Below are 15,765 nucleotides of genomic sequence, written 5' to 3'. Positions count from 1 at the left end.
CTGCTCCTAATTCCAGCTTTCTGCTAATGCACACCATGGGAGACAGCAGGTCATGGTTCCAGCAGTTGGGTTCCAGGTATCTACAGGGGAGACTTAGATTGACATTTATGATTTCTGGCTTCAAATGTACACATTTGAAGAGTGAACAAGCAAATGGAAATAACCTCTATTTCTCTGCCCCAACCCCCTTAGAAAAAAAAATTAAAGATATGTGGTCTCTTATAATAATTATACAGCCCCAGGCTTCTAATGCTTGGCAGAGTACATTATAAATTAATTCAAATACACATTTTGGTTTTTTATTTATATATGCTTAAAATATATAATCTTCTATTTTAAGTACAAATTATAGTTCTCCATTTATCTCCCAACTATCACAAAGTCAAACAAAACATACAAAATGTTTTGATATTTGTGTTCTTTTTCTACTTTTAAAATTTCTATTATCCTAATACTAGTCATATAACCACTATATTTAAAATACTGTGAATTGTTTCAATTAAGAATGAAAGAATAGAATTGTAGCATATGATTTGAAATAATCTTTTTAGAAAAAAAATGACTTACATCCTATAACCAGTACTAGGGAAAAAGAGCAACAGACCCAGATTTAAGCATTTTATACTTAGAAAGTACTTTTGCTATTATTTTGCTCAGTGTTCAGACACTTTCTTTGGCCAATGAAAAAAACATGAAACCCAGAGCAATGGAATAATTCAGAAGAGATAACTAGTTAAAAATAAGTACTTTCTAAATCAATGTAATTCTATACTTGTTTTCAACAAAGTGAAAATTCTAAGGATATTTATGCTCTTAGCTTCAATTTCTTCATCTTTAAAATATTGCTTGATTAGATAATCTCTGAAATTCATTTCATCTCAGTAATTCCACTATTTTAAATACCAGACTTGGCCCATCAGTCTCCAACTAGACTACACTAACCCTTACGGACAAAGGCCATGTATACAATATTCATTGTATATACCCAAAGTTGGAATAGCACAGTGTCTGCATATCCAAAAAAGGGAAACTCTCAATAAAATTTGTTGTAGTGAAATGGATATAATTTTAAAGAGTATATCCTCCAAAGTCCTAAAATAAGACATATTTACTTATAAAAGCATAAAGTATAGAAAATTTTTATAACTAGATTATCCATCATGTAATGATTCTGGCAGAATAAGACAGTATCTCACTTTCATATGGCAGTGACTTGCTTGTGCGATCTCTAGCCTCAATATAGTCTGAACTATTTTAGGGATGACTGTAGGAAGACAACTGTGAAGAAGAAGTCCTAAATTATGAACGGAATATTCAAGTAAATAATGCATCAAGAAGTAAATATACAAACATTGTCTACCAATATCAGATGGCCAATGAGAACAGATGGGCACTGAGTACTGAATGACCATTTATATTCTTTACTTTGCATTCAATGCCTAGAAAGAAAAGTAGAAGACTTAATAAATCAAAAATGAAATACCTTTTGACTTTCATAAGCACACATCAAAACATTATCATGTCCCCAAACATTCAAACTTTAGCTACTTACTTGATGGCCCAAGGACATCTTTGCTATCACCAAGAAGCTTTTAATGCAGAGTAATTGAGCAGCAAACAAACACAGTCCAAACCAGGAAGAAGCAAAATGCATCAGGATGGAAGCAGCAGTGAAACAAAAGGACAAGGAAAATAGCATTAGTTTATAAGTAGAAAGCACATGCATGTCAATCCTAATAATCATAATTCAAAAGGAATTTCCTTTTTCATACCAAAAAAAGATTATGGCTTAGGCATTATCAAATATGTTTTAAATTTGGATAAAGTTAGAAAGAGAAAAACATAATCATTCAAGTATTTGGTTTTGAAAATTACTCGTCAAAAATTACTTTCATTGTAATTCAAGATACGGATCAAGAATGTTAAAAATTATTTAGAAATATAAAGTAGAGGCAAAAGTTATTCATTCCTTGAATTTCAGGTAATTTTAAAAATTTGTAACACCCATGCACTGTTAAATATTAGTTCTGCATGCCATAAAAACACTTAATACTATGCAAAGATTTAGTCTGTTTCTTCTACAAAAAGAGGAACATTTATGAAGTGCTTATTACATGCCAAGCATTGTGCAAAAGAACTTCTGGAAAACTTCTGGAAAGACATCAACAAAGAAGAACAAATTTTTTCTCAAGCAGCAAAAAAAAAAAAAAAAAAAAAAAAAATTAAAAACCAGAAATTTTAATTAGATAAATTTCATTAAGTTAGAAAGAATTTTCTTAGGATCCACTAAATATCAAGCATCTTATCTGGAGGGAAGTCAGAAGACCCAGTCCTGGAATGAAGAACTTCAAAACAACTAAAAGAAACAGGAAAAAGATAGCTGACCTTCTGTCTACTATTTTAACATACAACATTACTCTAAAGGTTTTGGTCTGCACTGATAAGAACAGAGTTCTCAGCTATCCTAGTAACACGGTAACATTTCAAAACTAAGAAAACCAAACATGCCTAACCCTAGTAACCTGGTAATGTATCAAAACCAAGAAAATCAAATATTCCTAATAAATAATTTCTCATTTAAAGAGAGTAAGGGAATCTTAATTGGCTATGACAAACAAGTCAAGGTAGCAGTAGTTTGGGCTTTTGTCATCTCCTTTGAGTAAGGCTCAGACTAATTATGTCCCTAAAGTGATGGCTCTTTCTCATTGCTTGATACTGTGTTCCAATGCCTTAAAGGCATTTGGCTCTATTTTTTTGCAGTTGTCCATTTAAACTCATTCTTCTATAAATTGATTTTAGCTTCACAGATAAACTGTGAAGTTTTGCTGACAATGAACACATTGTGCCTTGTCCTTATTACTAATGGCCACATTATAACTAGTAACCTTGTGGGAAGAGATTAAAGTATTCCTGGTAGGCAGACAATCTCTAAAATGACCCCCACTGACCCCACTTCCTGGTAAACAATCCCCTTTCTTTGTGTGCTGAACCTAATGAACAGAATATGAAGGCATGTCTCTTTTGAGATTAAATTATAAAAAGACCATGACTTCCATTTCATTTGCAGTTTCTCACTCTAACAGATGCATCGTCTTGGGGAACCCACCTTGGGGAAAGCCAGCTGCCACTTTGTGAGTCATTCTTGTAGAGAGACATACTAGGTGAAGGAACTGAGATCAGCCAATAATTCCTGACCTGGAAACAGATCTCGGAACTCCACCCTCCATATACCCAATCAAGCTTTCAGTAGTGACCAAAGCAGTGTCCCCTTCCCAATTTCTTGGTAGACTTTGAGTCACTGACATTTAGCTATGCTCCTCTTGAATTCCTAACCCATCAACATTTGAGATAATGCCACTTAATGAGGATAATTTGCTATGCATTAATAATCAATTAGTACAATACTGGAAAGATGAAGACATTAGGAAGCTGACAGAAAAAACATAGTAAACTTTACAAACACTTCATACACATCTGAAACAAACATCTTCCTCTAATGATATGAGTAACTACTGGTTTCCCCAGACTTACCTGTAACTTCCCTAAAGGAAAGCAGTTTTTTAATCATATACACATACATTTGGGAGTATTTAATTGTAAAAGGCCAGACATGTTTGGAAGTTTTGGAGTTGATCTATTATTTGGAGTAAAACAATGTTGTTACAGTCTCAAATTCTGTTGATTTATAGAACATGCTTATTTCAGGACAGCTATATGTCTTGCCTGTTTACTACAAGAAAATAATCCTTAGAATACATTTCAACTTCTGAATATTTGTTCCAACATCCATCAATTGTGCATACTTTCAATATCGTATCCTTAAGCATGGATGTGTCATATATAAATTTGATTCTATTGGATTAATCTTTTTTAGGATGGAGATACTAGAGAATCAAACAGTAGCTATTCCAACAATCTATTCATTCAGCAAATATTAGTAACTACTATGAACACAAATATTAGGCAGCAAGGGATACAGAAGTAAACAAAACAGACAAATCCCAATCAAAATACCAAGGACATTCTTCTCAGATCTAGAAAGAATGATGCTGAAATTCATATCTAAAGCCATCTTAACAAACACAAAGCCAAAGGCATAACAATACTAGATTTCAAGACATACTACAGGGAACTTATAATCAAAATAGCCTGGTACTAGCACAAAAATAGACACAAAGACCAATGGAAAAGAATAGAACTCCAGAAATTAATCCATGCACCTACAACCAACTAATATTTGATGAACGAGCTAAAATCACTCCATGGAGTAAGGAAAGTCTCTTCAACAAAGAGGGAAAAATTGGGTCTCCACGTGCAGAAGTATGAAATAAAATCCCTACCTTACACCATAAACAAAAATCAACTCAGAAGGGAGCAAAGATATAAATATATGACCTGATACCACCAAATTACCAGAGGAAAACATTGGGGAAACTTTGTAAGACACTGGCATAGGCAAAGGCTTCTAAGATAAGATCCCAGAAACACAGGTAATAAAAGTAAAAACAGACAAACATGATTTCATCAAGCTAAGAACCATCTGCACAGCAAAGGAAATGCTGAACAAAGTGAAATGGCAACTGATAGAATGGAAGACAATATTTGCAAACTATGCAACTGATAATGGATTAATATCCATGACCTATAAAAAGCTCAGAAACCCAATAACAAAGCAAATCTAGTTAAGAGATAGGCAAAGGACATATACAGGCATTTTTCCAAGGCTAACTGACATGAAAAGATGACCATGATAGCTACCATTATGGAAATGCAAATAAAAACCACAATGAGTTTCCACTTCAACCCATTTACCATAGATAACATCAGAAATAAAAAACTAATAAATGCAGACAAGGATGTGGAGAAAAAGGTACCGTAACACACTGCTGGTGGGAATGTAAGTTAGTATAAGCACTGTGGAAGGCAGCATGGAGATTCCTCATATATCTGAAAAAAGATCTACCATATGACCCTGCTATTTCACTCCTGGTAATTTACCTAAAGGGAATGAAATCAGCATATGAAAGAGTTATTTGCACTCCCATGTTTATAGGAACTCAACTCAACAATAGCTAAGACATGGAATCTGATGACTGGATAAAGAAAATGTGGTATAAATTTACACAATGGAATACTACTCAGCCAGAAAAAAAAAGGAAACTTATTTTTGCAACAAAATGAAAGCAAGTGGAAACCATTATGCTTAGTAAAATAAGCTAGTATAAAAATGACAAATATTATTTGTTACATATTGTATTTTCTCTGATATGTGGCAGCTAATATATAATACAAAACTGTATAGGAATGAAATGGTCACTTTGGCATATGATTATCATTTTTAGCTCATGTTTATACTCCTGTGGAACAGTAGTCTTTCTAATTATTACCTGTTGAGTATTACGGTTAGTAATACATCAAGCCTGTGATATAAAGTAAACTGAAATTACGTTACTGCTAAAATTAATGGACAAAAAAAGAAAGAAAGGGGAGATTGAGGAAAGGAAATATGGTTATGTTCGTAGAATGGTATCTATGAAATATACAAAATATGTTCTTTATATTAATAAAAATTTAAAAAGAGGCAAATATTTTGTCCTTGTATTTATATACTAGTGAGGGGGAAAAGAATATCATAATAAACAAGTAAAAACTTATAGCATGCTATATTATAAAAATAAAAAAAACTAAAAGGAAAAATAAGCAGAAAATGGGGATATTTAAAACTTTAAGGAAAGGAAGAAATTATATACATATATATATATATATATATATATATAAATATATAAATTTTAGAAAAGGATTCACTACAAAGTTAACCGAATAAGATGAAGAAGCTTGCCATAATGGTATTTAAGGGCAAAGTATGCCAGAAAGAGTAAGTGGAGTGTAGAGGAGTGGCCTAGGAATGAGACTGGAGTATTGGGGAAACAGCAGGAAGGCTCAGTGAGGCTGGGATGTAATGAGAAAGTACTAGGAATAGAGGTCAAAAAGGTAAATAGAAGCCAATTGTTCAGGATTTTGTTGAGCCTTGTAGGGACTTCAGCTTTAGTTTTTTTAGTGAGACAAGTAATCACTGGATGATTTTGAAAGAAGTATGGACATGGTCTCATTATGCTTTAACAGGCTTATTCTTACCGACATGCCAAGGGTATAATCAGTCAGGAGGTTACTCCAAAAACCTAGGGGAGAAATGAAGGATACTCAGATCAAGATCAATGAAAGTGATGAGAAATAATTGAGTTCTGAATATATTTTGATGGCAGGGCAACAGGATTTCCAAACAAACCAAACATGAGAAAAAAGGAAAAATAGAAGAGTTGAGATGATGTAAAATACTAGGGTCTGAGCCCCAGGCAAGATAGACCTCCCTTTATCAGAAATGGAAAAGACAGTGGCAGCAGTCATTTTACAGGGAGACACAGAAGGGAAATTTTGGGACAGGTTAAGTTTGAAATGCCTGTCAAGTACACAGTTGGACATACAGGCCTATATAGGAAAAGGTTCAGGCTGATAAGAAAAAGTACAAATTATGAAATGTGCATGAGTTAGGCTATATGTCATGAATGACTTCATCACCAGATATTGGGAATGCCACAAGTTAAATGAAGAGGCACCAAGCAAAAATGTATACAATATAATGGACAACAGAACTAAAACCAAGCTGAAGCATTCAAAAAAGCTACGTTAGTGAAAAATAAGCATGGTTTCAGAAACCTTTCACAAAAGGACATGTATAAAAAGGTATTAAACTAGAATGCAAGAGAAATCATTCTCCCATACTTGCTCGTAAATGATACTAATAGGAAACAGGATATAAGTGAATAAGGTTCACATATTAATTTTACCAATAACTTCTATCACTGAAATACTCTGCACTTGCTAACTGTACATTACTAACTTCTTATTTTTACCACTTTTAAGATCTAGTCTAATTTGTACAGTACCATGTTGTACAACACATAAAAAACACAAAGTAAAATTACTGATGTGGCAACAGCATATACAAGTACCTTGTAAGATATTTCAAAAATTAAAATGTGAGTCACTCTTTTGACTTTTGCTAAAGAATCAAAATCATCAGAATCTCAAAACAAGAAGGAAGTTCTCAGCTTGTTGAGAAACAGATCATTAAAACAGGACAGAAACATTTCTCTATTTGAGTAATTAATCAGGTTTATCATTATCCCACAATGTTTATATAGTCATTCCAATAATTTGTTATATAAATAAATCTATTTTGACAGAATATATGAACTGAAAATAGTAAAATTATAGTAATGCATCTAGAACTTTGTTATTCATACCAGGGTACTTCAAAAAGTACATGGAAAATGTTATTAAAAGATAAATTTATTTTGCTGCAAAAACAATTTTTGAAATCCATGCATAGTTTTAGAAAGGGGAGGAGAGAAAGAGAGAAATAGATCTTCATGCACTGGTTCACTCCTCAAATGCCTACAACAGCTAGGGCTGGATCAAACCAAAGTTAGGAGCCAGAGACCCAATCTATTTCTCCCATGTTGGTAGCAGGGACCCAAGTAATTCATGTACTGCTTCCAAGGTACACATTAGTAGGAAGTTAGATTTGAAACAGAGTCCAGAATCAAACCCAGAAATTTCTATGTGTTACATGGGCATCTCAACCTTAATGCCAAATGCCTATCCTGCATGAACTTTTTGAAGTACCCTCATATACCAACAAAGCACTTCAATTAAAAGCATGAAATATTTATGGCTATTAATCTTGTCTTATTAGTCTGTAAACCTCAGGAAAGGAGCATTATGCAAATGATGTGATTTTATTTTATTGTATATCTAAATATGTAACCTCACCTATGAGTAGCGTAAAACATGCAATCTTTAAGAAATATAAAGGAATTGGTAAAAGTTCATCATTATGAATCTTTACTTAATATATGCTAAATTGATCTTCTGTATATAAAGATAATTGAAAATGAATCTTGATGTGAATGGGAGGAGAGAGGGAGTGGGAGAGGGGAGTGTGTGGGTGGGAGGGAAGTTATGGGGAGGGAAGCTATTGTAATCCACAAGCTGTACTTTGGAAATTTATGTTCATTAAATAAAATTTTTTTAAAAAGTTCATCATTATGCCCTTCATCCTGGGAAATCCAAGTCTCAAGCAAACCAAGATGGATGATCACCCTTTAATAAAGAAATGGCCCAATGAGATCTGTAACTTTGATTCCATTGCCTTAATACAGCTCTTCTCTCTAACATACATACTGGCTTGAGTTAAGTCATCTGAGGAACTTAAGGGAAAACACAGAGCTTATCAAGCACTGGTGTTACTAGTGGCACCTTTTCTCCCACTAAAGGTGATCAACTTGTTCTCATAGAAGCAATCCTGCTTTAGCTGGCTCCCAGAAACCACAATCTGGAAGAATTATACCAGATTGTTTTCTTTGGCCCTTAGAACAAGAAACTCCAGTATGGGAAATACATTAGAGTTGAAATCTGTTTGTTTTTTTAAACAGGAGTAATCATTCTATACTTAGCTGAATTTTTCATATTCTTAGACACTTGTATTTAAGACACACATTTTATCCCTGAGTTTTAGAACAGATTTTAAAGGAACAATTTTCTGGGAACTAGAACTTATCAACGTTTGATACAGAATATGATCTAGCCTGCCAGGCAGTTATTTAAATGAAATAGTATGTAGTGATTAAAGTTTGTTTTATTCACTGACTGAAAAACTTCTATTCTATATTGGCTTTTTTTTTTTTTAATCCTAAGGCTTCAGGAAATTATTATTAATCTGCCAACCTGTGACAACATGTTCTCTGGCATGCTCTGGAGGCAACCCAGTTTTCATCTTTCCTGTGTATATTTAATTCTATTAGCCTTTTTACCACACAAGCTTTCTCTTTCTTTAGCATCTAAAATATCCAGTGCTCTGGCTTCTCTCTCCTATTATTTTCATGCATCCACTTTGTTTTCCCATTTAGTAAGTAAATGGTCATGACTAGTGCTCAGTTGCAGCAATGTACTGTTTTTCCTCTATGCTCTTTTCCTGCAGATTCCATTAATATTCAAGGCTCATTTATTACCTTTGATTAGATATTTCCAAGTTTCTTCTTCAGACCTAGTATTTCTCCAAAACATTTCTACCTTTCATGTACAGATACTAATGCAAATTAACTTCTGTTTCTATAATTCTGTTAACAAGGAGGGCTTTAAGTTTATTTTAGACAGTATCTTTATGTCAAAAATAGCACTCACCACCTTTTTCTCTGAAACCAGCTTCCATACTACTGATTTTCCCATCTTCATTTCATTCACTCAAACCTAACACATCAAGTCATCCAAGACTCTTTTTAGCCATTAAGTTCTGATTATTTATCCCTCTACAATGTCTGTCTCATATTTAGTCTTTTCTCTCATGTCCCAATAATGCCACTTAGGTCACACTCACATCATAACATTCCATGAATGTCCCTACATTAGTTTCACCACACTCATTCGACATACTAGATACTGAAATTCAAAAAAATGATGAAGATGAAGACAGGATCCCTGCTGCCCAGAAGATCACTATTTACTATTTACTAATTACAATGTGTACGATAATTTATTTGACACTGAAATAATCTATTTGTAGTCTGCCTAATATTCATTCTTCAAGCTAGTTCACCATTAGAAAATTGTTTAAGTTAAACAATTCTTCTGTGAGTACATTTATTATTAAGCTTCATAAATTTCTGGAATTATTGTGAAGCTTAGTAATAATTTGCATGAGTGTACATATTTAAATTTTTTAGTGTTTATTTACTTATTTTTACTTATTTGAAAGGCAAAGCAACAGACAAAAGAATGAGAGAGAGAGAGATTTTCCATCTCCTGGTTCACTCCCCCAGTGACCACAATGGCCAGCACTGTGCCAGGCCAAAGCCAGAATCCAGCAGCTTCATCCACGTCTCCCAAGTAGGCAGACTTCCGCTACTTTCCTACTGCTGGATTGGAAGTGGAGCAGGCAGGACTCAAACTGATGCCTATATGGGATGCCAGTATTGCAGATGTGGCTCAGACAGTTGGACCCACAACGTGGGCCCATTGGCCCAAGTCTTGAATTCTTGAAATATAGTTAGTGTGACTACAGAAATTAATTTTAAATTTAGTTTCATTTAAATGGTAAATGGCTAACCTCTTGTACAACTCAGATCTAGTCAACTTACTTTTCTCTATCTCAACCCAACTGACTACTCTTCAACATTTGCCACTGCTGACTACTCCTTTTATCAAAACTCTGCCTCTCTTTAGTTTCTAAGCTATTTTATCTCCTTTCTCTTCCCTCTATGCTTAACTTGCTTCTCCTAGTACCCCAGAATCTGTTTTGTCCCTATTCAAGATGTTTCACCAAGATGATTCACTAATGTGTTTTTTGACTGACATATTAAAATGATACACAATTACAGAGTGCCATGTGTTGCTCTGACACGTTTTGCCAAAGCAGACAAAGGGCTCCAAACATAGCCTGATTGCTCATGTCCAGGAGAAGAATCATTTGATTGCACCCTTTATCCCATACCATGCCTTCACTGATGCTCACAACTGCTCTAGTTTATGATAATGTACAGTAAAAATAATATTGAACAAAAAGATACAGATGCTTAAAACACACAAAGAACTTTCACAAAGTTCATCTTATTTTATTAGGCTCCTCTGCAAAATCCTAGTTCTGTGAGGAAATACTAGTATTTACTCATTCATTTCCTTGTTCATTCATGCAAAGCCTATTTTTAGATGGACAGAGAGACAGATAATTATATGTTGGGCAAGGTAGGCTCTAAGCAACAATAGCAAAAAAAAAAAAAGCCCCTAAGAAAACTTATTGTCCTGAGGAAACTATGTAATTATGATTCAAAGGTACCAATTTATGTACAAAGTAACATAAGGTTAATTATAATATTGAAAAGTTGGAAATAATGCAACAGTAAGATACTAAATTACCACACAGCTTCTTAATGGAACATTTTGTGGTCATTAAAAGGAAAGATATATTTGGAGATTTACTTTTTCTTCCTTTTAATTTTTTTTTGTAATTTTTAACAGATCCATGAACTTTACACATATTTATCAGTTATTTGATGCTTTGACACAGGCATATATTGTGTAACGTTCAAAATCAGGGCATATATATTTACTATTTATTCACAGTGAAAACATTCAAAACACAGTATTCTAGCTTTTAAATATATATTTTATGGTGCCGGTGCCATAGTACAATAGGTTAATCCTCCTCCTGTGGCGCCAGCATCCCATATGAGTGCTGGTTCTAGTCCCGGCTGCTCCACTTCCGATCCAGATCTCTGCTATGGCCTGGGAAAGCAGTAGAAGATGGCCCAAGTCCTTGGGCCCCTGCACCCACATGAGAGACCAGGAAGAAGCTCCTGGCTCCTGGCTTCGGACTGGCACAGCTCCAGCCATTGCAGCCATCTGGGGAGTAAACCAATGAAAGGAAGACCTTTCTGTCTCTCCCTCTCGCAGTCTAACTCTACCTCTCAAATAAATAAAATCTTTAATATATATATATATTAATATATATATATATATTTTACATTATCACTATCTTTGGTCACCCTGTTATGCAAAACTTCCTTCTCCTACCTAACCGTAACTTCATACCAATTAAACAACCTTTACCCATCCTTCTCTCTCCACAACTCTCCCTAGCCTCTGGTAACCAATATTCCACTCTCAACTTTTTTGAGATCAACCTTTTTAAATTCTGCAAATGAGTGAGATCATGTTATACCCATCTTTCTGAGCCTGGCTTGTTTCATTTAACATAATGACCTCCAGTTCCATATATGTTGTTGAAAATGACAGGATTTCATTCTTTTTTACATGCTGAGTAGTACTCCACTACTTATACACATCACATTTTCTTCATTTATTAGTTGATGGACACTTAGATTGCTTTTATTTTGTGAACAGCTCTGCAATAAACATGAGAGTGCAGATGCTTCATCAACACAGTGATGTCATTTCCTTTGGATATACATCCAAAGGAGTACAGTGGAATTGCTGGATCATATGATAGTTCCACTCATTGACTCAATTATTTGTTAGATTATTTATTTATTTTGAAAGGCAGAGTGCCAGGGAGAGACAGACAGAGATACAGAGAAAATAAAAGAGAGAGAGAGAGAGAGAGAGAGAGAGCGAGATTGATTTTTTCTACTTGTTCACTCCTCGAATGGCCACAACAGCCAGGGCTGGGGCAGGCTAAAGCCAAGAACCCAGAACACTATCCAGGTAGGAAGGGCCCAAGTACTTGGGTCATCTGCTGCTTTCCCAGGTGTATTAGCAGGGACTAGAATAGAAGTGGAGCAGCTGGGACTCGAAATGGCATTCCAATATGGGATGCCACTGTCAGAAGTAGCAGTTAAACCATGGCGACACAATGCTGGCCCCATTGACTTGACTTTTAAAAGAGCTCAATTTACCACTAATTCCCTAAAGTAGTTTCCTACCTCAGCTTCTCCTGAACTGCTGCCCTTCAAGGCCACCCCAAATACCCTTCTGGAGAATTCATTTTTCTAATCTCAGATAAAGTATTACAACCTCAGTAAGGGTTTTCCTGACCTTTCTCTCTAAGCGTAACAAATGATGCTCCATCTGTGTTATCACTGTATACTTCTGGTATCAGGCAGGACTTCAAGGAACAGCCCATAGAGCTCCTGGACTTCCATTTTCCTGACTGAGAACACAGAAAGATCCTTCACTCATCCTTTCCCCCAATCCCTAACAGTTGAAGCCCAACTATCACAGTCCGATTAGTAGACAGTTCTACACTTAGCTCTAGATTTGCTATAAAACTTCCTTGAGAACTCAGCTCAAAACCTATTGCATCCACAGGCTTGATACTGCCAGCCAGTCCTCTATCTGTTACACTATCCTTCCTACCCTGCTTATTTTTCCTCACAGAAGTAACACATAACACAGTACATATTTGTGCATTTTATCGTTCTGCACTCAAATGGTTGCTCCACTGGAGTGGGCATTTTTTCTATTTTATTCATTGCTGAATCCTTAAAACTAGAACAGAGCTGGCACACTGTAGATATAATATCCAATGAATAAGTGTATGAATTTAAAAAAGCTTAGCCATCATTATAACCCTAACACCTAGCAATTAATTTCTTTTAAAAATCATTTATTTATTTGAGAGGCAAAAACACACACAGACAAACCAAGCTCCCATTCACTGACTCACTCCCCAAATGCCTGCAATGGGAGCTGAGAACTTAGTTCAGATTTTCTTTATGGGTGGCAGACCCCCAGCTCCTTAACCCATTACCTGCTACCTCTTATGCTGCACAGTGGCAGGAAGCTGGAATTGAAAGCAGAGCTGGGACTCAAATCTAGGCATTCATATGGGATGGGGACATCACAAAGTAGTATCTTAACCACTAGGCAACATACCCACTCCTAGTAAAGAATTTCATACATATAATAGACTGAGTTCTTTGTTTAGTAAATGAATTAAAGTTGTGAAAAAAAATCTTGCTCATCATTGCATTTTTGAAAACTAAAGCTACATTCCTAATATGATATACCAAAAAAAAAAACAAAAAAAAAAAAAAAACAAACAAAAAAACCCCAGTATGAACTAGATCATGAAATCTGAGTGCTAAGCCTAACTCTATTTGGGTAACACTGAACAAATATCTTGCATTAGTTTTCTTATTCGTTCATTAGACCAATTATAATCCTAAAATTTTGTTACCACTAACAATTCAACATAGAAGACTGCTTCACTCCTAAGAACATCTTTAACTATAATTCACAGCACGCTCCTCTTTTCTTCCATTCTTAGTCTTTGGCTATGATATGCCCAAATTCCATGGCTAGGAACTGCCTCATCTTTTCCTTAAATGATTCTGTCATTCACAAACTACTGTTATAGATTCACAATAAGTTTCTGGTAACAAAATATGAATTATATTTCTTCTGGTACTAGTGGTGTCTTGCCATGATTAAACCAATCTCCTTCATCAAGATCTTCACTTACACCTACTAAACGAATTAAACCAGTAACCTTGGCCTTTGACTTCATTAACATTTTCCTTCATAGCTGCTTGAAAAGGTTATGAAATAATAACATTAGCAAAACCATATTATCACATTACTATCATGCCAAGTGAGATATGAGAACTGGTTATATGAGACAGTTCACATAATTATTTCAGTGTATGATGCTTAATCTTATGATCTACTTAAATCACTTTAATTTTCAGCCTGAAATAAGAGCTTATCATACTTCAAATTTCATTTTAGCCAATTATTTGCATTTTAACAGATACATGAGCCTATATTCTAGATTGAATCATGGCTAGGATCTGAATCAAGATATAAGAACTGCAAGACAAATGCTTTCCTTTCTTTTACAGTTCTATTTCTAATAAAGCACTGATTAGTATATCATGCTGAACAGTATCAAGCCCCAGGCAAGACTGCTAATAATAATATGGAAACATAAACCTCTGTGACTCATAAATCTATCACACGTAAGAATGCATTGAGCAACTTCTAACAAAATGGTATCTAAATGTCAAAATATTCCCCCAAGAAAGAAAAAATCAAAATTAATTACAGAAGAACAAAGCTATGCATGAAATAAAAGATCATGTATCACATATTTTTCAAAGTATACATTATATCAGGTAATGAATATAAAAATGGGGATACTCAAAAGGATATGTGTAAGACAGAGCAGCTTATAACATGAAAACATTAGCCTTTCATTCAATAACAAGAAAGCAGAACTGAGCATCCGTATTGAAATCCTTACAACACCCACTGAGAAGTTAATAAATCTCATATAAATTACTTACCTTTTCAGAGTTTCAGTTTCTTCATCTGTAAAAACAGAGGGATTGCTATCTCACAGTATTATATAGAAGATTAAACAACAAAGTACACAAGGCACTAAGTCCAGGGAATGGCACATGGTAAATATGTAAAAACAAAAATGTTCTCTATACATAAATATACTAACTCTGACACAGAAAGTATAGACTCTAGAAATCTGGGGGATGAGGGAGGAAAAAATTCAGAACAGAAATAGCGCAGAAAATTATTAAAGATTATAATAGGTGGTAGAGAACTGTGAGGAGATACTTACTTAATGAACACCTTTTTTTATTATTATTATTTTCTTGTGTTTTCAAGGCAAGGATAGTTTTTGACTCAAAGACTGGTAGCGCAAAACACAAGAGAAGCCTTGTAGTGAAACGGGAAGAGACTCAAGCTGAAGCAACAGTCCCAACCCTGCCACTAACTGTGAGATATTGGGCAAGTTACTTAACTATTACAGTACCACAGTTCCTGTATTATAAAGCTATTTGATTCAACTACAAGCATATAATCTTTAATATGCCTTCTAATCACAGTGTCCAATAAATCGCAAAACTACACATCAGATACTGAACCAATATTCCAGTCTCTTTGGAGAGTTACCCACTTAATAGAATAGCTCAACTGGTAAAGTTCTGACCCAAATAAGATCAAGCATGGAAAAAATCTGGAGTAGTAGAGTAACCAGTGATGGAGGACAAATAAGCAAGACAGATTGTGGACCATGAAGCCAATTATTTGAATTTCAGCCATACAGGAAATAAAAAGGCTCTCCCCTCATAGCAGCTATTCTGTAACTCCTAACCTACCCTGATCATTGACTTTATCCTGGACTTTCTATCTCTTGATTCCACCTTGGTATGCCAGTTCCCCTGTGCTCTA

The 15,765-nt window shown here is 34.7% G+C and overlaps 1 protein-coding gene across 6 annotated transcripts in view; it reads right to left on the bottom strand.

Moving 5' to 3' along the window:
* Window positions 1-15,765, bottom strand: part of OSBPL8 (oxysterol binding protein like 8) — a 210,840-nt gene that overhangs the window by 109,490 nt on the left and 85,585 nt on the right. Inside the window, exons 2-3 of one of the 6 annotated variants that reach the window (XM_062203177.1) lie at window positions 6,136-6,179; window positions 1,553-1,589 (exon numbers count right to left, since the gene is read on the bottom strand). The exons of 2 other annotated variants lie outside the window; for them this stretch is intronic. In XM_062203177.1, the coding sequence (XP_062059161.1) occupies window positions 1,553-1,589; window positions 6,136-6,141 (43 nt within the window). In that variant the 5' untranslated portion in view covers window positions 6,142-6,179. Of the gene's footprint in view, window positions 1-1,360; window positions 1,440-1,552; window positions 1,590-6,135; window positions 6,180-15,765 lie in introns of those variants that run through there. 3 more of the 6 variants (XM_062203175.1, XM_062203179.1, XM_062203176.1) reach the window with 3 other exon arrangements.

The sequence above is a fragment of the Lepus europaeus genome, chromosome 10 (genome assembly GCF_033115175.1).
Source record: "Lepus europaeus isolate LE1 chromosome 10, mLepTim1.pri, whole genome shotgun sequence".
In the NCBI taxonomy this organism is placed as follows: domain Eukaryota; kingdom Metazoa; phylum Chordata; class Mammalia; order Lagomorpha; family Leporidae; genus Lepus; species Lepus europaeus.
The sequence above is the reverse complement of the archived record's forward strand: the minus strand, read 5'-3'. Positions and strand labels throughout refer to the sequence as shown.